Source organism: Xiphophorus maculatus, chromosome 18 (genome assembly GCF_002775205.1).
Source record: "Xiphophorus maculatus strain JP 163 A chromosome 18, X_maculatus-5.0-male, whole genome shotgun sequence".
NCBI classification, from domain to species: Eukaryota; Metazoa; Chordata; class Actinopteri; order Cyprinodontiformes; family Poeciliidae; genus Xiphophorus; species Xiphophorus maculatus.
Window position 1 is genome coordinate 17,506,288 of NC_036460.1, and position 23,432 is coordinate 17,529,719.

Consider the following 23,432-nt stretch of genomic DNA (forward strand, 5'->3'; position numbering starts at 1 on the left):
GAACAACGCACATCCACAGAAGCTCTCCACCCAATCCGGCTGAGCTTGGATGGAGCTAAAACGGTTTTACAAAGAAGAATGAACAAAATGTTCTCATCTGCAAAACCTTTAAGCTGGTAGAGACATATTTGAAAAATCTTGTAGCTGTAATTGCATTAAAAGGTGATGTACAAAGTGTTGGATTCAGATAAAATCCAATAGAAAATGTGTTTTTTTTTTATGTGAAATACTGTACTATGCATTAGTATGTTACACAAACTATTACACAACCCTAATTTCCATTTTTTCATGCATAATAAAGATGGTCAAAATATCAAATTTGGATCCCAATTAAATGAACTGCAGTGCAAAAATACCACCAGAGACAATGACAAATGTTTTAATCTTTTATTAAAAAGTAAAGACATAGTTCAGCCATCAAGGCTGGCCCGTTCTTCTCCCCAGTCCATTATCTCATGATGGCAGTGATTTCTGTCAGACCGACCTGACACCGGGCCTCAGCTCTCCCTAAATAAAATCAGGAAGAGCCATGGTCTCTGGCCTTTACCCTTTACACGAGAAACCTCCAGCCAGCTCCAACCCAGCTATAGACTATAAATATATATATATATATTTAAAAAATTAAATGTAAAAGCCTTTTGCAGGTCCTCCAAGAATAAGGAAAGCATCTACAAACAAGATTTCCCTCAGAGAGGGTCCAGTCGCCTTTTGTTTGTTCGCCGACATCTCAGGGAGATTATTTTTTATTTTTTTATTATTATTAAAAACAGCCTAGTGGGTGAGCAAAACCAAGCTGAACAGAAACAGGTTGGGCAAAAACTTGACTAGAAAGTTTGGATGTTAACAGCACTAGTAAAAACACAGCATCTCACAGTACGGACAGGAAAAGAGGGGAATACGAACCATTGCCTTATCGGTATACACAAATATATAAATATATACACATTGGGCATTAATTTAAAAAAAAATCTGATTTACATTGACTTTCTATGTCGACTGGCTGCTGATACAAAGACAGATGTCTAAATGAAATATTTTTAATCCACCAGTAAATTCTGCAGCAGCGATTGGAGGATTAAACGGAGAGGCAGAGCGCCCCCTGGTGACAACACCGAGACATTTTCTGGAACATGGCGTCAATTTTAAACTAAACTGAGTTGTACGTTGGTTACAAAAGGTAAAAATGGTCATTTCTGCTGAGACTTGTTCTCTTTGCATTTATTGGACAGGTTTTCATTTACAATATCAAATAAAATGTGCCCAAAAAGAAAATTGTTTTAAAAAAAATTTAAAAAAAGACACTGGTCTTAAATACTCTATAGAAATGATTAAGCACACAATTTTATTTACGCCCGGTGACGTTACTTTTACAAAGAAGGAGTACAAACAGGAGGATCATCTGAGGTGTTTTAAAGTGGCAGGGCACTACAGACAAGAGGCTCTATGAGCCGCTCTGGTTCCTGAAGATAATCTGCAATCTGAAACTCAACCCAGCTGAAATTCCTGACCAGGAGTATATCGGCAGAAATGAAATTAAAACATCTTGGCAGCTATAAATTACCCATCCAGGACAAAAAGAAAAAAGGTCAGCGAAGAGATGGCCTGGCAACAAAGCGTCAGGATAGTGTGATGATGTCGACGGCAAACTGAAATATAAATTCTAAGAGCCATGACAAAAAGTAATTATCGTAAAAGGTTCATTTTTCTTGGTTGGGACAAAAACAAACAAAAAAAAACATCATTGATATCAAAAATGTTACAAATATAAATCAGTTTTTTTTTGTTTTCCAAAATGTGAACATAAATTTGTTAACCAAAAACGAATCCTTCTGAAATCTGAGTCCTGCTGGTTGTGTGGGGAGAGGAGGAGGAGGAGGAGAAGGAGAGCCAGTGGTCCAGAGATTATGATGGAGAGAAGACACCCTGGGTTCTTCACGAGCGTTTCAGTCTCTTGGAATGTCGCTGCTGATGGCTGGGCTGCTCCTCGTCGCTGCTGGCGTCGCCCCGTCCCCCCCGCAGACGAGTTCTCCTCGTGCCCTGCTCCCCGTCACTGTCCAGCTCCCTGTAATCCTTCCTGCCGGAGGCGCCAGAGGTCCTCTTGCTCTTCCTCCTCCTGCTGCTCTCCTCCTCCTCGCTGTCCGCCTCGCTCTCGCTCTCCTCTTTCCGGCCCCGAACGTTCCTGCCCGTCTTCTGGTTCGATTTGCCATTCTGCATCTTCTTCTTGGGTTCCTCTTCCTGCTCTTCGCAGTCCCCTTCATCGTCATCACCCTCCTCCTCTTCTTCTTCCTCCTCCTCCTCAGATGAAGGAGGAGCTTGGTTGACGCGCTTGCGGGAGCGCCGGCGGAGGTAGCTGATTCCGGGGAGCAGCTTCAGGATGAGCTCGGTGAGCGTCTGCTCCGTCTTGCCCATGCAGGAGAGCACCGTGCTGCCCTGCTGGTTGTACTCCTCCGCGTTGGAGAACACCAGCTTCATGTCCTCCAGGAAGTCCTGGGCGTGTCGGTACGAGCCCTGGCCGAACTTCCCCAGCATCGTCTGGAAGTCCATGGGCTCCGAGATGATGTCCAGGTAGTCCTCGGCCTCGTCCAGGGAAACGGGCTCCCTGGAAGGCAACAGAGAATGCGTAAAGCGCCACATCAGGCTGAAGATCAGGGAGCGAAACGATTCACCAAGGCTGAAGGGGAAATGACTCCCTCCTCCAGATATTAGGCCATTAATTACCAGTTATTAGCCACATTTTACTCAGTTTCACTAGAGTCAGCCAGACCCAATTCAGTTCTGTTCCTTTGTCTTTACCATCTATCCCAAAGCCTTAGCAATGGCTCACTGTCACTTTCCAGACTGAAATATTCCTCATCATTTGTCAGTTTAAGTGGAGTTTCTTTTTCAGGCCATGTCACATTTCTATTTCTTGTTCATAGAGGTGTGAATTCAGTGATTCAGAGACTGAATTCAACTTTTTTTTGCCAATTACATGCAAATCAAGAGCAGGGATTATGTTTTTCCACTTAGGAAACCTTTTTTCCCCCCCGAAAATCACCATAAAAATAAAAAACTAAATGTGCATTTCTTATTTGCTCAGCTTTTCTCTGCCTGATATTAATAATTCACCGATGACCAAAAGCTCTCATGTGCAATAGCATGAATGGAAAGTTTGGAGGTTAAAATGATATCATTTGTCATTCAAAAGTCGAATCCGTAGCTCTTTTGTAGAATCACTGATTACTCTTTCCAAAAAACGGTGCATATGAAGCCAATGTGAAGTATAAGGGACATGTTGCTCCGATGCCTGAACAAGGCATCAGAGCATCGGATGATGATGATTAGCGCTAGCATCGTGGCTGAAATATGGTTACCGTATTTTTCGGACTATAAGCTGCTACTTTTTTCCTACGCTTTGAACCATGCTGCTTACACCCCGGTGCGGCTTTTCTATCGATTTTTCTTCAACCATTAGGGGGCTCTTTAGCAGGAAGTGAATCACTGGAAGTCAAAATTGAAAATAAAAGAAGAAAGTGCTAAATTTCATTTAGAACAAACACATGCTAGCAGCAGGCATGACGGAGAAATGCTTTGAAACTCAAATGATGCAGCTTTTACGCTGAAGGCTATCGATCTGGCAGTTCAGGAGGGAAATAGAGCCGCTGCACGGAAGCTCGGCATGAACGAAACCATGGTTCGCCGTTGGAGACACAGGGCTGCGTCCTTATGGAAAACCGAGAGCGGCGGAGATACCAGCGACTTATAGTGTGGTGCGCTCTATAGTCCTGGAAAATACGGTATGTCTCTTAAGCGTTCCTGCTCCCGGCTCACCTGAAGGGCCAGCTGTAGCGGAACTTCATCAGCTTCTTCAGGATCTCCTCACACCTCTCCAGCTCCAGCGCCTGCTTGCTGATCCCCGTCTGGGTACTCTGCCTCACCTGGGGAAACACCATCACAATGATTAGCTAATGTCTCTCATTGATTCCACTTTTTTTTCCCTCTCCCATACGTTGAGAAGTGATTTCTCACCAGTTCGTCGATGTCTGCGGGGCTGCTGGGCCCGGCTCTCTGCTTGCTGCTCTGCCTGCTGGACACCGTCTTGGCTTTACTTTTAGAGCTCTTCTGTCGTGATGAAGACTGCTTGTTTTTCTTCCTCGGCCTCACTGTAAACAGGAGCAACATGAGGACAGGGAAAGAACAGGTCAGGATGTTTGCGCTTCACTTGTGGTTCTGAAAGCTGGACATTGTGGACGTCTTAAGGCCCACTGATCCAGACTGAGGCCGAAGGGACTAAAATAAGCAGAGACATCTTCTCTGGAACTGTTCTTCGTGGTTATCCACGCCACGCAGGCTGGAGCCGACGGAGGGATCATCGCGCCACATTCTCTGAGTGAAGTCAGAGTGAGACACGGAAAGCTTCAAAGCAGAGTTCAGACCCGAGCGCTGATGAATGACAATACACAGACAATGGAGACGCAGCGAGGACGAGGCCTGGATTTTCCCCATCGGCATTCTTCTCATTCCCAAACATTAGCGACGAGGAAGGCTCTCTCCAAAACCAACTTCTGTAGAGCACTTCACTTTTCCCATTGGTCTTAGTTTTTATATCAATAATTCACGTCCAGATCCTAGATTTCTTTCAGCTAATTTTCAGATTTCCTGCTCTTTTTGACGATTTTCAAAGTTTAAGAAAGATTTAAGGAAAGAGGGGCGACTGGAAGAATGGGAGAATAGAAGATGAAATAATGGATGGTAAATGGTAAAATGGTAAATGGACTGAACTTATATAGCGCTTTTCCAGTCATTTTGACCACTCAAAGCGCTTTACACTAGAGTCGCATTCACCCAGTCGCACTCACAAACACGCACACATTTATACACCGATACGCAGATTGGTAGGCAATTTGGGGTCAAGTGCCTTGCCCAGAGGCACATCGACATGTGGCAGGAGGAAGCTGGAATCGAACCTACAACCTTCCGATCGCAAGACGACTACTCTACCAAAGAGCCACAGTCGCCCCGCATGGAAGCTCTGCACAACAAATTAGTAGGGCAGAAACTATCAATCGGATTACCTGTGATGAATCGATTATAGATATCAACTAATTTAGTAATAGATTAACTAGAGTATAGAAAAAAAAAGGGGGGCAATTTGCTGAAAAAAAAACACACATTCAGAGCAGTAATTAATCCAAAACTGTAATCCTTAAGCAATAAAATATTTTCTTATTTTAAAATATTGAATTGTTTACTTGCATCTGCAGTGTGCCGATATTTATCCGATTAGTTGTCAGAGTAATCAATAGAATAATCAATTACTAAAATAATTGTTAATTGAGTCCTACAAATGACTGTTTGTTGCAATTTTGAGTTTTGATCCGTTTCCATGGTGACACAGTGAAGCCTTCCTTCCATCAGATGCCGACCGCTTAATAAGAGTTTGGGATAAATTTCTCTCAGATACTCACAGCTGTGCCCCATGGCTTTGTAGTCATTTTCTTCCTCATCCTCGTCATCGTCTTCAGAGCATTCCTCTTCAGACTCCTCCTCACTCTCCTCTTCGTCGGTGTCTTGTTTATAATTCCTGCAACCAAAGAGTTAAAAATTCATCCTCCGTGCAGAAAGACAAACAGCCGAAACACGCAGGTCTCTGCAGCTTCAGGTAACTCGGCCGGTTCCGGCCCCCCACCTTGAGCGCGAGCCCCTCCTGGCCACGGTGGGCTGGCAGGCCGGACACAGCCACTCCCCAGCAGGGATGCGGTACAGAGCCGGTCGCAGGCAGAACAGATGGAAGGCCTTGTTGCACTCGTCACACAGGATGAGCTTCTCATCATCACCTGGATACGAAGAGGTTAAAAGGAAAGAAAAGAAAAAAAAAGAAAAGTGAGGTAGGGAGTTTTTTTTCTGTTATTTAAAGAGCATTCCTTCACGTCTTTCCTTTACTGCTCAGTCGAAATCAAACTGCTGTGAGTGTTGCCAGTGCTGTGCAGGTAGCAGATCGCTACAGGGTCACCTGAGGGCGTGCGGAGCTGCCGGCTCTCAACGTAGACCTGCCTGACACATCTACCCTGCTCTGCTCTGAGCTTTCTGATGCCTCCCTGTCTGGGTCTGGTCCTACACTCCATCAGCCTTAGAGGCATGTCCTTCCTGAGCTCTGGACAGGGATGAGACCACTGCAGCATTCAGATAAACCATCTGTGAAAACTTAAAGAGGTAACAGGTAGCTCATCGCGACGGCGCTCTTCTATAGCAACGAGGGAAAAGCCGTTGCTGCTCCAGTTCTGTCAGGGTCAATTTTTCTGAAGTGAGTCTAGCTAGCTCAGAAAATAAACAGGAAGCAAAAACATCGGATGCACGTCTGCACACAAAAATATCAGACTGTGTTTAAAAAGAATAATAATAATAATACAAAAGAAGTAGTACGCCTCCCTTACCTTTCCTGCGACAGACTTTGCAGCGAGCGTTCTCGGCAGACATGTCCCACTTTATGCAGGCGTCCAACATTCCCAGCAAAACATGCATCCGGGAGAAGGTCAGCGCCTCCCTGATGGCCGACTTCCACTTCTCTACCGCTGTTGCTACCTGGCAGGAGGAGATGAACCCAGTTTACTTTTTTTTTATTTTTTTTAAATGATCAACCCGGTGGCTTACAGTGACTCTAATGCAGCAACTAACAATTCTTTTAGTAACTGATTAAATACCGCAACGATTAATCGCATAAATCGAGTGACGTTTTTATACAATCATAAAAACAAATTCAAAAGATGCAAATGAAAACAAACAATTCAATTCCTTTATAAAGACGAAAGTAAACATTTTATTGCCTTAAGTGCAGCAACGGCATGCCTTTAGTGAATTTGAACCAAGCGAAGCTGAAACTGCCACTTAACGAGTTCTGGGTCAAACATGTTTACAGACAAATGCTTTAATGTTTAATGTAAATATATTTTGATATATTTACATATATTTTGAGCCCCTCTTTAGCAGTAATTAATTTTGGCTTAATTACTGCTGACTGGTTTTTTCAGCAAATACTCTTTTTGAGTCTGCATGCTCCTGTTAACGATTAATCGATCACTAAATTGGCTGACGATTATTTCAAAAATCGTTTCAGCCTCAAGAACCCTGCAAATAAAACATTTAATATTTCGTTACAACAGCAAACTCCAAAAGTATTTAAATCTTAGAAATGGAAGATGCACATGTGTTCATAAGTTTTACAAATGAAATTGCAGCCCCGAACAGAGAAACATCTCCGCAACATGCTCTGCTTGCTTTACAACTTTTAGGTGTTTAAGAATAAATTAGGCCAAATACATGCATAAGCCACACTCTAACTGGAAAAATGTTAAAATAAAAACAAGAATTCTTTTCCTTCCACTACACAATTATTTTGCCATTTTGATTTAATTTCACAGCACAAAATGTGGAAAAGTTTAAGGTATGAATACATTTGTGAGACAACGGAAATGGAAACTCCTGTCCTGCTGTGTGGCGGTCTTACCCTGGCTTCTTCTGCTAGTTTCTTCTCCTCGTCCACCTCCTCGGCCTTGCTGCTTTCTTCCCCTGCTTGTTTCTTCTTCTTCTTCTGTTTGGGAGCCATGAAGCCCTGCAGGAACTTCTTGATGACACAGGCCTGAAGCGTGATGATGCACTCACCAAAGTCCTTCAAGCTATCCATGTCTTTCAGCTGAAGCCATCAGAGGGACGCATAAATACAGTTACACAATGGAAAGACAGTCCACTGTGGGACGTTTCTTTAAGCAATGAAGTGACTCACCTGCTCTTCTATATCTACGTTGTCATCCAGGTAGCCCAGTCCTCCCTTTTGCAGCCTGGAGGCTATCTCCTGGATGTCGCTGCGCATGTATTTGAGCAGCTCGGCGTAGCCGTCGCAGCTCCTGAGTCCCAGTTTGGATTTGCGACTCAAATAGATGGAGTGTAGGATGTCCTGGTACCTGAACATGTACAGTTTTATATTTACTTAAATTCTCTATCGCAGCCTTATTGTCACATTGTTCATAAAAGCAGGTTTGTTTGCTCTGCTTCCTGTAGACGTAGGTTTGGTTTTAAGGTTTAAAGGAAGTTAGACATTTTGTCTTATTTCTGCAGCAGGTCACATTAAGCTGGTAAAGTCATAAGGCTGCACGGCCCTGTGTGTGTGTGCGTGCGTGTGCGTTAAAGTAATTATGTCCAATTATAGGAGCCAGTTCACCTGCTTTGGATCTTTAGCTTCAGCTCGCTCTCTCGGACTCCCTGAGGATGAAGACTTTCCACCAGCTCCTCCAGCTCAGCCGGGTTGTCGATGACAAACCTGGAAGAAAAGCCAGAAAGTCAGATCACAGAGAAGATCAAATTTAAATTAAGATGAAATGAGAATTAAAAATCAGAGCGCCGTTGGGAAAACAGCCAATGTAGATGCCCACCAAAGATTCTGTCCCTGTTTGGGAATTGTAGTTTCAATGCAGACGTCTGGTGCTGCCCCCTGCTGGACTCCTTCACTTGCAGCTCCGTCAACGCTCGCGTCGTCTTTTTCAGCTTCTGCAATTCAAACACACAGCTGGTGTACAGGAAACACACAACCGCACATGTGAACAAGCAGCCTAGTCCCAGATCTGATCGTACCTCTACCTTGTGAATCGGGTTGTGAGTCGGGAACTGAAGCTGCCTCGCTGCCTTCCTCCTCCTCTTCCTCCACCTCTGGCTCGGCCGCTTTCTCCTCGGGCGGAGGAGTGAAGCTGTAGTCGATGCCGTCGTGCACCCAACCCTTCTCGACGTACAGCCCGGGAACCACGTCAGAGAAAAGCCAGTATCTTCACAAAAAAACAAAACAACACAGTTGGGACATCTATCAGAAGGCCCTCAGCTGCCGCAGCTTAACGCTGGACGAGGTCAGCACGCAGACGGAGCAGCAACCTGTTGTGGTTTCTGTCGGTGCCGAGTGGCGTCCTGCGCATAACCAGTCTGGCTTTGGTTATGCCGTCCTGGAAGGCGCGCTCTGCTGCGGCTTTCTGCTTCCGCAGCCGCTCCTCCTCGGCCTCCTTCTCCATCCGCTCTGCAGAGCCAACACAGAAACCATCAGTCACAGTAAAGATGGAGAGGCTTGAAAGGCCTCTGCACCAAATGACACATTTTATCACAACATTTAGCACAGAGATGCTCCAAACCACTTCTTTCACTTTCAATACCGATGCAGATATCTGAGTTGTAGAAACAGCCCATACTGATCTAATCCATTTCTTTTATAAAATAGGTATAAATGTACTGAATTACATATTTATTTGGTAACTCTGCACCAGTACACCACAGTTAAATAGCTTCAGAAGCTTGGTCAAACATGGTCAGAAGCCAAATGACTGACCAGCTGCCAGGTTTACCTTTGTTCTGCCGGTCCAGCTCCTCCTTCTCCTTCTTGGCCTGCATGGCCATCAGCCGCCGGCTCTTCACCAGGCTGATCAGGTCCTCAGGTTCCGGCTCTGGCTCCACCTTCACTTCCTTCTTGCTCTCCTTTTTAGCTGCTCCCTCCTTTTTCTTCTCACCTTTGAGCCAAGAAAACGTAAAAGTTGGTAAATATCTTAACGTGTCAGATGATCCCGCGACACAACCGGGACTGACCCCACCTTTGCTCTCCATCTCCTTCTTCATCTTCTTCTCTGCCTTCTTGCGGTCGTTGACCTCCTTCAACATGGCCAGGCGCTCCTTCCACAGCTCCGCCGAGCGCTGCTGCATGGCGTCCACGTGGTCCTCCACCGAGTAGGTCATGAGGATGCGGTGACACAGCGCCACCAGCAGGTCCACCTTCTCCTCCGGGCTCAGCTCGAACACCTCCACCGTCTCCAGCTTCTCCAGGAACTCGCTGCTCACCACGTCGTCGTAGCCGCCAACCGCGCCCGAGTCCTCCGAGCCCTGGCCGCTCTCGTCGTGCGCGTCGCACGGCCGCAGGCACAGGCGCGTCAGCTCCGACGCCGAGTGCATGGTGAGCGGGATCTCCGACAGGGACATGTCCAGCTCGCTGTAGCCCTCGGCCAGCTCGTCCTGCAGCAGCGTCTGCAGCAGCACCACCAGCACGCGGTTCAGGTAGTGGAAGCCGGAGCGCTCCCCGGCCAGCGCCTCCATCAGCGCCACCGCTGTGATCGGATACTGATCCTCAGGCATCAGCAGCCCGGCGTAGCAGTGGAGGAATTCCACCACCATGGCGACGCTGCCGAACAGCGTGTTGGGCAGGCCTTCGGGCATGTCCACCAGTTTGAACGTCGGCAGCGTTTTGCCACCTTCGATCTCCTGGTCCTCATATCTACGCGACTGCTCCTGGCGGACCAACATCTCCTGCTTGCGCTTCTCCTTGGCCTTTTCTCTCAGTTTCTCTTTCAGTTCAGCACGCCTCCTCTTCATCTCCTCGTTCTTCTCTTCTTCACTCATGGCTGCCCATCTCTTCTTCTGCTCCAGCAGCTCCCAGCGCTTCTGAACCAGCTCCTTCAGCTCGTCCGGCAGACGCCCGCGGTCTTCGGCGGACAACGTCTTGGCAGCTTTGGTTATGAGGGAAGAAAGGGACGTTTTCTTATCCTCTTTTCCCTTGTGCTCCTTGTAGTAGCGGACGAGGTGCAACGCCATGGGGTGCAGCGGCTTCCCAAGTTTGGGTGTGCCCAGGCTGGAGCTGCGAGCCCGCTTCTTAGGGCTCCCTGCAGGGGTTCCCTTAGCCAGCTGCAACAGAGTCATCTGCTTCATTTTTGGTGTTTTATCACCAGTTTTTCCATCTTTTTTAGAAGATTTTAGAACATCAAGTTTCTTATCGACACCCTTTCCGCTTTTCTTCCCATCTTTTTTGTCACCGGTCTTCTTGCCAGACCTTGGAGTGGAGGGAGCAGAGCCTTTTCCGTCTCCTTTCTTAGGAGTTCCAGAGTTCTTTACCTTGAGGGGGGAACCATTCATCTTCATCTTCTGAAAGAAATAATAAAAACATTTACTTATTATTTAAAAACAGAGCTTAGGGGTGTACAACATGGCTTAAATTCAAAGTCCAAACAAATAGAAGCTATAAAAAAAAAAAACTCAGTGAGTGCATTGGTGGAAAAAGAATCAATCTTAAAATACCAAAAATCTAATTAATTAACCAAATGGGTTTTTCAATACAGAGATGAAAAAAGTAATTAAGAAACACTTTTATACAATCAACACTTTTCACATACAGCATCAGACCATGTCTATTAATTTTCATCATGTGCAGTTATTCATTTATGCCTGCAGGTGGCTAACGGTGCTGCAATACAACAGTAGAAGAAGAACTACCACAGCAGCACAGAAGAGGAACAGCTACAGGGGTCAAGATGTGCCGTTTCCATTCATGTTTTATTCAGTAGTGCAAACATTACTGCACAGTGCAAGTTAAAAAAATTGCTGCTGTTGCTGGTGTGCATTGCCCCTAAGTGGAACTATTCCCTTCCCTTAAGGACCTTCACACTTTATAAAGTGGAAACCCATCAACTAACCTGCATGTGACCCCATATGGTGGGACTAAGAGGCAACCCTTCTTTCTTCTTTTTCTTCTTCTTCTCTCCCTTCTCATTTCCTGAATCCTCTCCAGGAGTGTCACCGGTTTTCACCTTCTTGCTAGGTTTGCCTTCAGGAGAAGTCAAGCTTTTACGCTTCGTGGACGGGTTTCCTGCCAAGAACTGTCGACAAAGAAAAGGAGTGAGCACACAGGAAAAGAAACTATTGCTCAATATTAAAAAACAGTGTCTTGGGGAAAAAAATAATAATATTCATACGCCTTGAACTTCTTTTTTTCTTCTACAATTGTCATACTTAAACCACAATTTTTAATTAATTTGTGGAAGATTTTATGTGGTCGTTCAGCACACAGTGGCTCAGTCTTGTGAAGTGAAAAGAAATCATGAGTGCATCTCATAGCTGCACTCATGCAGCTTCATCCCTCATCTTTGTTGTGTTCCTTGGGTCTTTTTGATGCCATTTGTTTATTAATGTTCTCTAACAAACCTTCACTGGATCTACACTGAGGTTATGCATTTCCTTCCACTTCCTGTCAATACAGTACTTTGTGTGGGCCTTTCACGTAAACTCTCAAGAAAGACAAATTTCAGTTTGTGGTTATCATGTAAAAAAAACAACTTAAAGGAATATGAATCCCTAAGTATAAGAAAAGGTATATATTCATTACCTTTTGTGGATCAAGGAGGAAGTCGCTGAATTTACTGGGCAGGTTGTATTTTTTCACCAGGTCATCTTCGACCACCCAGGGGGCACTTTCTCCTTTGCCCAGCCTCAGGGCGTAATGTCTGATGAAGTAGCGCATGATCTCCTTGGTTGGAGGTCGCTCTGTTCTATAGAGACTCTCTGCTGGGACATCGCTGATCACCTATTATTAGTAGAGGAAGATGAGAGAGCAGGGTCAGTTTCAGTAGCAACTAAATGACATACTGATGGTTGCATTAAATCAGAGAAAACCCATCAAAAACAGCACAGTACAAGCATACAATTATCAGTAACGAGCTAAGCACCTTATCCTCATTGATGAGCTTCACGTCATACTTATGAGGAAGGAATTTGGGCATGACCCATCTCCTCTTCTCTTCCTTCATGGCAGTGGTAGCTTTCCTCGGAGAACGCCGCGCTCTGTCACCTATTAGCACGCACCGACGACATGTTAGAAAACAGGAAGAGGCTTTAAAACACTCTGAGGGTCGACAACGTACTCAGACTCTCCCTTCTGTTCTCCTCCTCTCGAGACGGGGGCTCCTTCCTCTGGTTCTCCTGGCTTGCGTTCTCCTTGTCGCTGGATGGGGAGTCACAGGCACCTTCAAGCTTCTTCTCACCCGACTCACCCTCTGAAGTCGCCAAGGGGTGAATCTTGATCACTTTCACTCGCAAACTTTGGTCTTTTCCCACCTAGAATTAGCAGCAAAGAAAAAAAGAGTTAAACTAGATCAGAACTGGAGCATTTAATGAAATGATTGTTGAAAGCTTATTGCCGATCTAATGAACTTAAATCCATCAAAACTTTATTATATTTCACAGGAGCTTTTTTTTTAAAGGGGCGGTATTATGTAAAATTGACTTTTTGAGCTTTACATTATTCTATAATGTTATTCACTCATCAAGAAAAATAAATGGACTGTTACTTTGATCCTTTCATGCACGTTTTATGAAATACTTGAATATCCTGTGGCAGCTATCCAGGGGTACCTAAACGCTTGTTTCACAAAGCCCCGCCCATTTCCACAAAGCTCCTCCTTGGAGCTTCTGCCTCACAGAGCACACCTCCCCCAGCCATTCCCCACTTGGCTCCTCCAGACTAGTGGCAGCAGCCATTAGCAAACACCTGGTGGAACTACGAGTCTTCTGAACTTACTATAGAAACTGCTTCTCAGCCCAATGCTCCTAATATAATGTAAATTACGTAAACTGCATAATGAGGAGCATTGTTGTGACGTGCAGAAGGCGGAGTGCCGGAAAGAGCAGGAGCTTCTTAAAGAGACAGAAGTCCAATTTCAAGGCGTTAAATTGCTAATTTCTTTTAAGTCATGTTTGATTTAAAAGATATAATGGTTGTAATTGTGAAGCACTTTGGTCAACTGCTGTGGTTTTAAATGGGCTTTTCAAATAGATTTGATATGGACATGTAGCATTTTTAAAACAACTGAAGGTAACAGTTACTTGGTTGTGCTATATGTGCCTGGAAAATACATAATATTGCCCTTTTAAATGGCTACAAATTATTCATCTGGGATAAAAACGGTGCAATAAAACAAGTAAATAAAAAACAAAACAAACCAGAAAGTCACACTCTTCACCAACAGCATACTTGGTGAGGATTTCCACCCAGGCCATCTCCACCAGTTTGTCTAAGGACACCGTGTTGTGGTGGACCATCTCAAGGACTGGCTTCTCAAACCACAGAGGGTACTCCTCCTGAAGCCTAAAAAAACAAAACAAACATGGTTAGTGTCACACTAAAATTAAACAATTTATGTTAACAATATTAACATTATTATTAATTAAAATATCTTTATTATCAATATGTCGTTCTTGAAGGTCTATGAAGACTTGTGAGGATGCTGAGAAAAACAACACTGACCACTAGGGGGAGTAAACAATCTGGGGATATAATTAGAGTTTAAATACAGCTTATGACCCTGAGTGATCTGAGCACCTCTTTATCTGCTCTGTACTATGAGGCCTTCCTAAGGTCATGTCGTTAGAAAGATGTGGCTAAAGGAACCGTCATCAGACCATTACACATTGAAGTATGACAAATTCAGACATTATATTAATACAATGAGAGGTGGAGCTCATCATTTACCGAGCCGTGACAAAGCAGTAAACCATATGACCTTCGCTGGCAGACTACAGTTCCCTATGACCAGATTCAGCTTTCACATGAATAGCAGAGTCCATCTAAACTGTTTCCAATTATTTATAGAAATCGGATTATTGATGTCTCCAGATATGATGACAAAATAAACCTTTAAAATAAAACTTTTTTTCCTTTTATCATCACAGACCAGCTACGGCAGCCAGCGGAGATTAGATTAAAGCCTTTCGCACTTACAGCTCTGTGACTTCTTGTTCCTCCTCCCAGGCCTCTTTGTGAGTAAGCTGGAGGCTTCCTGTGCTCTTGCATGTCCAGATGCGTTCATCATACCTCTGCAGGCGTGCCTCATACTCTCTATACAGTTTGTCAAGGACAGTGCGATATCTAAATGTGAAGTGATTGGCTTTCTATCAAAAGCCAGATGCAGAGACATAGGGTGTGGTTAGAAAAAGCATTTAAATTTATTTTGTAATCAATATGAACACATCAATGTCTTTTTATTATTTATTAATAAAATAAGTCTTTATTAAGCGAAAGAAGGCATGATGTATGGTCATTCACTCCCAACTTTTTCTGTAATTTACATGAGTCCTCTGTCAAGAGACAGCTTATACTACTACTAAACAGAGACGCCTTACTTGCACACTTCCAATGGATGATGTAAACTAATGTTTTTTTTATCTGCTTATGGTCTGTTGTGAGAAAATATGCTTACATAACTGCAATAATCTACATGACCAGCAGGAGGTCACTTACAGTTTGTATGGTTTGATTAGCAATCATATTCTCTCCATGAGTCGACTGACCCGAACGGAAATTAAAATAACTTTATAAGGCAAAATATTCTTGAATTATTTCACCGTTAGATTATTTATGTGCTTATAATTATCCATCCTTTGTCTACATCTGCTCATCTTTGCAAGATTCCAGAGAAGCTGGTGTCCTTTCCTTTAATTCGAGAAGAGGTCTGGTTCGCCCTGAACATTTAATTTATTATATATAGCCTATGAAATTATTTGACTATTTCTAGAGATGCACCAATCAATTGCCAAAAGGGCAAAATCGACCAATTTGTCCTTAATTGGATCCAAGCAGTGATCAGGAGGTCAAGACTCAAATACAGAAAATTGATTTCCTCCAATTCATTTGTCCCCCCTCCCACAACCATCATGAATGGCATCCAATATTAGCAGGCACTGTGAAGCATTTTATTTGACTTCATTTAAGTAAGATGGAAGAAAATATAACGAACAAGTCTCTTGACAATGGTCTTGTTTATAGTTGGTCCTCTAAAATCTGACAGTGACCAAAGTAAGACATCATCTGTTCAGTTTTAAAACTTTACAGCTGTGTCACGAATTAAAATACTGTCCCCTAACAACGAAGCAGGGAGTCACAGGGGCACCTGGCTACCTTTACTCCCATCTACGTGCTGACAGCTAGCTACACAACCTGCCTGCCAGCTAAGGACTACTGGCGCTTGTTTCAGACCAACAACCCCTGAACAAGAGGCTACAAAGGCACAATTATAATCCAAATAGCGAGTAAAACCTTGAGACAATTTGTTTCAGCGCCCTGTTGTCCTTCAACAGATACGCTATAAGGTTGTTGTGTGCTAACAGGACCAGCTAGCCCCTGCCAGCAGAGCTACCGCTTTGCTCCGTGGAAGCAGCAAGGCCAGCAGCATTGTGACATAATGGGATGCCTAGCGTTAGCAGTGCGCTAACTAGCCCTCCTAGCATCGCTAGCTGTCAGCTTAGCCGTGAAAGCTGAAAGTGAAAGACACTCGTCCGCATTTTACGAACAATCAAGCTAACTTTAGTTCTACATTTAAGTCTAACCCGTTTCAAAGGCCAACGAATAGCTGCAATGTACCAGTTGGAGATGTGACATGGCTAGCTAGGAAGCTTGTCAAACAGTCTGAACTGTGTACATGTAATTGAGACATTAAGGGACAGAAATGACAGGTAATGTCAAATTCCTTAACCACCTTAGCAGGCCTGTGAATAAAAATGATGGAAGCGTCTAACTGCTAACCAGACAACTAAAAGACAGAGCACCAACGTAGCGATTGGCTTGGTGGATCGATTCAAAGCATGATGTTAAAGGATACTCTTTGTTCCTGAAGGCCTCCTTGGTATGCTCGATGATGTAGACCTCTTCTCCCGGGCCTGGTGGCTCGGCTAGCGGCTTAGCCAGCGGGTACGGTTTCCGGCCCAGAAGCGGTGCCATGGCAGATCCAAAGACGGCACGAGTGCCAGAGGCTGAACGTGACTTTCTGGCAACAAACTAGCACAACCTTACTCCGTGATAGTCCTTAGCATGTATCCAAGCGTCGGTAATATATGTACCGAGCGATAGCACGTCTCGCGTTACAGCCGGCAGGCCCCGGCTCTGAGCGTGCCGAAGCTAGCTAATCAGCTAGCAGTCTGGATCTCTATCTCGTTGCAAAACAATAACAGTGCGCTTCTCACCGATGGCCTCATCGCAACATTCTCCGCTTCTGCAGCTGCGGAGACTCGCTGGTTTTAACCAGAATTCCGGGAAGTAAAAGGTATTAAAGCTTTGCTCCGACGGGTTAGTTGGTAAACTTTTAGTTCCTCCAGGTGAACACGAAAGGATGAGAGCCACACCGAAATCAAACTCGCGGCAACAGCCAGAGCTCAATTCGGCTGCAGTTTCACAGTCCTAACAAAATACTTTTGAACTAGAGCTGATCTTTTTTTTGCTGATGAGCTGTGCTGTCGAGGTTTTGTTTTATCAATAAACAATATTCGCAAGTGTCACAAGAAAGTATCCCCAATCAAACAAGAGGTTAATTCCCTGTCGAAATGGCGGGAGTTTCTAGTCCACCGGCAAAAGAAACCCTCAGCCCGTTTCCCCGGCAGCAAGCAGCGCCGCGCCTACGCCCCGCCTCCTCTCAACGCTCATTGGCTGTCTTGGCGTAGCGCCCTGAGTGAATTGCTGAAACTTGACTATCATTGGCTAGTAGAGCCTGTCTGTCATCATCTGTCAGTGGGCGCATTAAATAAACCGCTTCTATTGAACAGAAAATAATAGGAAGTTGCCTGAAGATGATAGAATCGCTAGTTAACAAAAACCAAAACAAACTTGAAAGAAATTATGTAGTTAATCTTCGTTTTTTCCTCTCAATTAATTTTTGAACTCTATATGTGATCCATTTTGATTTTTCACAGGCCTTTCAGAGCCAGTGGCAGCTTTTATTTAAATGCAGAGCCCCTTCTTCTGTATCACATAAGATCACAATGCATGCTGGATCTGCAATCCATTGGAGTTTTTTGATATATCATTTTAAGCAGTAAATGAGGTGGATTTAGCAGTGCTTGCAAGTAACCAATGGTGTTGGTGTCATCTAGCACATGTTACTATATTGTCTCTGCTGCCCAGAAGCTGAGCTTTTAGCATGCTATTGCAGTCATGACACTGTTATACAGCAGCAGTCTTCAGTCAGAGGTTCCATCAGACTGATTGCAAGACTGACTGCTATAGGAGATGGTTCCTGCTCACAGCATCACCACCCACAACTCTGCAGAGATACTTGGATGAGTTTCAGGAACATTTAACTTCCCTTTGTGGTTAGATAAAGCATTTCTAAATTGAATTAAAGGGACTTTACAAGCCAATTCAATCCAGCAAGGTGTAAAAAAGTGAAAATTCAACTACATAGTCCACTGAGTGAAGTAAGCACAACACACATGGAGGGTAGCTATTAGTCTTGATTTCTGATCCCTGGACTTTTCTGTCTTCCCCACTTCTCTACCTGCCTATTACATGTCTTATTACTGTGAATAAAAGGCAGTACTTTAACAAAACCTTTTTATATAATGTTTTTTAAAATTACTTAGAGTTAATGGCAACAGCCTTTCCAATGGTGGCTTAATTTGAGAGAGAAAGACACTGCAAACATTTTTATGTTAAAGTTGTGTTTTAAATCATCTTTATTCAATTATTCTTTAGTCAGTTTTGAACAATGCAGTCCTGATATTCTCAGTCTTCACATTGCAATGTATTAGGAGAATGTAATGTTCTCCTACTACTATTGAAATGTTCTTTAAATAGAATAAAAGTTTCATGCATCTTAAGTTGCACATAAAAAAAAAAATCTGTGTTTAGTCTAAAATGCAATTCAAGTTTAATCGGTTTTGGTATGTTAGATTTGAAACTACACACAAAAAAACAAAACTGAAAAAATTGGTGAAATATAATCTGTTACTTCATCATCAAAATTAAAGTCATCAACTTCTTGAAATGCATCTAGAACTTAAACCAAACACAACTGACAATGTTTCTTCATTTAAAGCACCAGTGGCCATGAATAGATTACATCCAAGGGGGAGAACCATACCACTCAGGATTGTTTACAGAACATATTAATAATTTTTAAAACGCAAACTATTGATTTTTTAAAAATCACTTTATTCTTGAATGAAACAAACCATAAGATTTATCACAAGAAACATCAAATTAAAAACTTAAGGTTACATTTGAACATCAATCTGCATAAAGCTACACATGAAACAAAAAAAGGGCTAGCCAGTATGTTCATAAGAATAGCAAAAGTCTAACTAAAGTACAACTTAGAAAATTCAATGTTTACAGCATCTGAAGTGAGATACCTAGAGCTGCGTACATATAAAACTTTAAAAAACTGTCTTCATTCAATTAAAAACAAATCAAACCAAACAACAAAACACTAAATACTAAACATAAAAAAAGCAAAATCATTTTCCCTAATTGCTGAAATGTAATATCTGAACCAGACATTTTCTGAAAGCTTTGCTAATCTTACATCAACCAAGAACAAGTAAGTTGTCCATTTGGATAGAACGAATAAGGGGGGAAAATAAGCTATCTCAAGCCATTATTTTCCCCTGTGCAAATCCTCTTTAAAGGTGGTGCTCCCGATTCATCTAATTCATCCTGTTGGGGGTAAACAAAAGGGTCAAGTTAGAGTAAATGTTTTAAAATTACATCACACAACAGATGCTCAATATGTAAAGTGTATTTAATTAGGAGCGGTATTTGCATTCTTTATTGAAATAGGTTTCATGTACAAAACCTGAGTGTCTGGAGTTCTCCGCCTGGCAGTTCCAGATGTAAGCGGGTCCTCCTTGATGAGCGTCGGCGGCTCGTCTGCACCCTCCCGACCTGAATGAACTGGTTCTGGAGTACAGTGTTCACAACATAAACGTAGAGATTGTTAATGTGTCAGGTGTACGGCCTTAAAATTAGCACCCGTTGATTAAAGAGAAACTCTCATACCGTCGACCGTCTCCTGTCCGAGCATGGGAGGCTGAGAGTCTTCAGCCCGCAGGCTGTAGGTATGTGGAGGGCTGACGTGCTGCGAGCTCGACGTGCTGCTGCTGTTGTCAAGTTTTGGCTGATAAACGTCCGACAGAAAGCTCTGGTTGCTGTTTTCATCTGTGAGCATATCACATGACCTCTTCAATTCTTGAAACAAGCTTATTTGTGTATAAATATCTATATATGTATATATATATCATATTCCAGTTGATTCGAATCTCAGTGTGCTTTATCGTTACCCTCATTAAACCCCAAAATAAACCTACCGGTGAAATCCAGCATTGAGTTGGTGTTTTCAATCACTACATCTTTGAGACCCCGGACCTCTCCACTAGTGGATTTGGTGCGAAATATCTATTGGATTAAAATAGATTATAAAAATACATTAGATGGAGACAATCTGTGGCAACCATATTTCAATATGATGCATATAATTGAATTTTTTCCTGTAAAAATAAACAATTTAAATTATACATTAAGTATGTCCCTCCATCATTGGCAAAGTTCACTTTTTAAACATGCAACTCCAAAGATTTAACAGCACACTATCCGTATCTAGACTATAGATGGTTGATATAAGTGCTATAACCTTACTTGAAGAAATATACATTTCAGATATGGTGTATTGAAGTGTATTCAAATTCCCAGCACTTTTTCCCCCATGTGTTAACCACAAACCTTAATGTAATGTATTAGGATTTTATGTGACAAATCAACACAAAATAGTCCATATGTATCAAATGGAAGGAAAAATAATATTTTCAGATTTTGTATAACTACATAAAGTTATACAAAATCTTTACCGTACCTCTGAAGCCTCCATCGAAGAACCAAATATTTTATTCTAACCACTTAAAAGTAGCTTCACATGCTAATAATTGAAATAATATTTAAAAACAATTTTATTATAACTAACAAGAAAGACACTTTAAGTAAATGGATCACACAGGATGTGAAATATAAACCATAACTACAAACAACCACACTGTAGATATCAATATGTTTTTGTGTTTTTCAGAATATTCATTTCAGACAGAGAAAAATGTGCATCTGCAGGTACATAAATTGGAGAGGCGAACTCAGCCAAAAGGACATACACATTAATTTAGGATAAAAGTTAAAAGAAAAAAAAAACATAAAATGATACTTTTGATGAGGACAATTGAACTGATGTCTTAAAAATCTATTCATTCTGGTAATTGAATGGATATATTCAATTACCAGAATTGAATCTATCAATTCTGGTAACTGATAGATTGCCAAACCAACAGAATAACCAACATTTAAAACAGCTACTTATAACATATTAAGGAATGGGTCATATCTTATATATATTTTTTATTTCATATTCAAACTACTGTGGGATCTATCATTAGTAAATATATAATCAGTGTTTTTCACCTTATCTTCTATGCATCACAATGTAATGCCTGTAGTTTATATGTGTGACACTGTTGCTATGTGGGATGCTATTACTTGTATCTAATGTGATCAGGAAAAGGATTGTGGATTGACTATATGTAATGACGGCTTGCCATACCACAGTCGGAGCTGTGACTGTTTATGACGGAGGCCCACACACCTGCTTTGTCTCCGTTACTGGAACCCACTTGAAAATACGTAAAGATGTGTCTCCAACTGTAACCCATTTCTTCTCCCTGTGGATCAGATTCAGTTAATTATTATCAGATCAGGCATCAGAACGGGCTTAGCTTTCGCATGATCTGCTCGACGGGTATCAGTCAGTGATAAAATATGCTGAGCGCGTTCTCTCTGTCCACGTCAGATATAATTAAACTTAATGCGCTCGCTGACTGTCTCAGCTGCAGGCTATAAATCGTGACCTTTTCGGTGGTGCAAACTGTTGGCGTTATTCAGAAACTAACGGGGCAGTTCAGTGGATTGAAACCCGCTGCATATGAAGCTGCTGGAGCCATATTGACAGCTCTCAGCGGAAAAACTCAACATGCCCCGCCCCTCCGGCCGACCAGAGGCGCTGATTGGCCCGAAGCCCTGTCAATCATCTAACTTTTCCGACTGAAGTTTGTTGAGCGACGCAGCAAGATAGCAGGCAGCCGTCCACTAAACATTCCCCTCCATATTGTCCTTTAGATAGCCCACATACCATTTCCGCACTTTCTCGATGGCTGCCAGAACCTTTTTAATGTCGTCTTTAGCCCGACTTCGGGTCTCAGCTCGGCCTGATCGTCCCGACATCTTGGTGCTGTTATGATTCATCTACAGATGCATCTGAAAACTTCAAGACCAAGCCCCAGTCTTCTGTAACATTGGTAATCTCGCGAGACTTAATTAAAAGACTTTTACCCTCTCTCCTTTTATGGCTTTTCTTATTACTCTTATCAGCTGTAATGAGAGGGCAAAGACATTTTTATGCTAGTTATTCTCCAGTTTTGTTTGTTTTGTTTTTTCTTTGCTGACTTCTTAAAGGGAAATACATCAAATTATATAGTAGTGCCCTAACTAAAATCAAACACTCAGTTGTGTTGATATAACCCGGTTTCATGTTATACATATTATGCGGGGCACTTTCTTTTTTTTTTCAGAATATAAATTTTGAATTAAAAATTTTAACGTTTTTTTCTTTTTCAGTATGAGAGGATTTTTAAAAAATACATCACAATGAAAACTCTGATGAAAAACCTTGTGGATGTTTCTCTTTTTTAACAAAACAAAAAACAAATAAGACAGAATGCGGTTACATAGTTTTCAGAAATATAAAGCCTGTGGAGTTGTGTTCTGAAAAGATGACATTCACAGTTTATCTCTGTCAAGTGGCTTGAGCTTAGGCTGTGTTGCAAAGACAAATGAGCAATGAATTTAACAGGTGGAGCTGAACACAAATATATGGTACACTTTCCAGATTTACGTTTAAAACAAATTTAAACTTAAATACCTTCAAAGGCATAAGAACTTCTGCTCTTGACACCACTTTGTTAAAAATGTAAATTCTGTTGAGACACCTCCAGGCGCTGCAACCATCTTCTGATGTCTAAGTTTATTTCTTATTTTGTACTATTCATTTCTTTATCTTTGTATATTATGTATATACACATAACCTGCATCTTAACTCGAGTCGAGCAACTCAATCTCGTTGTAATCTGTTGATGACAATGACAAATAAATCTTATCTTATCTATCTTTCCACTTCATAATTATGAGCTACTCTTTGTTTCTCTGTGACATTTGATTACAATAAAATACAACAAAGTTGCTGTAGCATGATAACATGTAAAAAGGTTCCGAAGGTTTAAACATTCTTTGTGGAGCATTGCAATCAGTATCCGTGATGGACTGACAGCCTGTCCAGGTTGTGTCCTGCCGTTTTTCCAGTTTTCTAGCTGTTCAATGTTTCAGTTCTTTTTGAACAACTAGCTGTTCTTTAACAAGGAGTTTCATGACAAACTTCGCCACAGGTGCCTGATCCATGAATTGACCGATAAATGTCCTGGTTCAATCAGAACTGCTGTTCAAACACTCCTTCTCATGATGCTGTTCACATTTTGACATCATGAGACCAAGGCAAGACCTAACAACTGACAGTACCGTGTTCAAACACTCCTTCTCATGATGCTGTTCACATTTTGACATCATGAGACCAAGGCAAGATCTAACAACTGACAGTACCGTGTGATTGCGAGACTTCAAACCGGATGTTATCAGGCAGAGTTGGCACTGAGCTTAGAGATTGCAACAAATAGACTGGAAAACTCACAGAAATAAATAGAATTGACATCCTTTGGCTACATTCTGAGACATTAACATTGTATCTTGTTAATGG

At 42.4% G+C, this 23,432-nt stretch overlaps 2 protein-coding genes across 4 annotated transcripts; both read right to left on the reverse strand.

The window, feature by feature from the left end:
- Nucleotides 1-373: 373 nt before the first annotated feature.
- baz1b (bromodomain adjacent to zinc finger domain 1B) lies at nucleotides 374-17,175 on the reverse strand. Of its 3 annotated transcripts, XM_023351387.1 has the most exons (21): nucleotides 16,422-17,175; nucleotides 14,546-14,662; nucleotides 13,768-13,912; nucleotides 12,690-12,882; nucleotides 12,495-12,616; nucleotides 12,155-12,352; nucleotides 11,466-11,648; nucleotides 9,600-10,917; nucleotides 9,357-9,518; nucleotides 8,896-9,034; nucleotides 8,605-8,792; nucleotides 8,406-8,520; nucleotides 8,195-8,293; nucleotides 7,760-7,937; nucleotides 7,484-7,669; nucleotides 6,414-6,561; nucleotides 5,669-5,816; nucleotides 5,448-5,563; nucleotides 4,009-4,142; nucleotides 3,811-3,917; nucleotides 374-2,599 (listed from the first exon to the last, which is right to left on the reverse strand). In XM_023351387.1, the coding sequence occupies exons 1-21, from the start codon at nucleotides 16,538-16,540 to the stop codon at nucleotides 1,933-1,935; spliced, it is 4,782 nt and encodes a 1,593-aa protein (XP_023207155.1). In that variant the 5' UTR covers nucleotides 16,541-17,175; the 3' UTR covers nucleotides 374-1,932. The 3 variants fall into 3 exon arrangements, with proteins under 3 accessions (XP_023207155.1, XP_023207154.1, XP_023207153.1); XM_023351386.1 differs by having other exon boundaries at nucleotides 8,611-8,792; nucleotides 9,357-10,917; XM_023351385.1 differs by having other exon boundaries at nucleotides 9,357-10,917.
- Nucleotides 17,176-18,724: 1,549 nt separating this feature from the next.
- Nucleotides 18,725-21,912, reverse strand: bcl7b (BCL tumor suppressor 7B). The gene is made up of 6 exons (XM_005803363.3): nucleotides 21,759-21,912; nucleotides 21,216-21,291; nucleotides 19,900-19,987; nucleotides 19,592-19,750; nucleotides 19,389-19,492; nucleotides 18,725-19,249 (listed from the first exon to the last, which is right to left on the reverse strand). The coding sequence occupies exons 1-6, from the start codon at nucleotides 21,869-21,871 to the stop codon at nucleotides 19,178-19,180; spliced, it is 612 nt and encodes a 203-aa protein (XP_005803420.2). The 5' UTR covers nucleotides 21,872-21,912; the 3' UTR covers nucleotides 18,725-19,177.
- Between the last annotated feature and the right edge of the window lie 1,520 nt (nucleotides 21,913-23,432).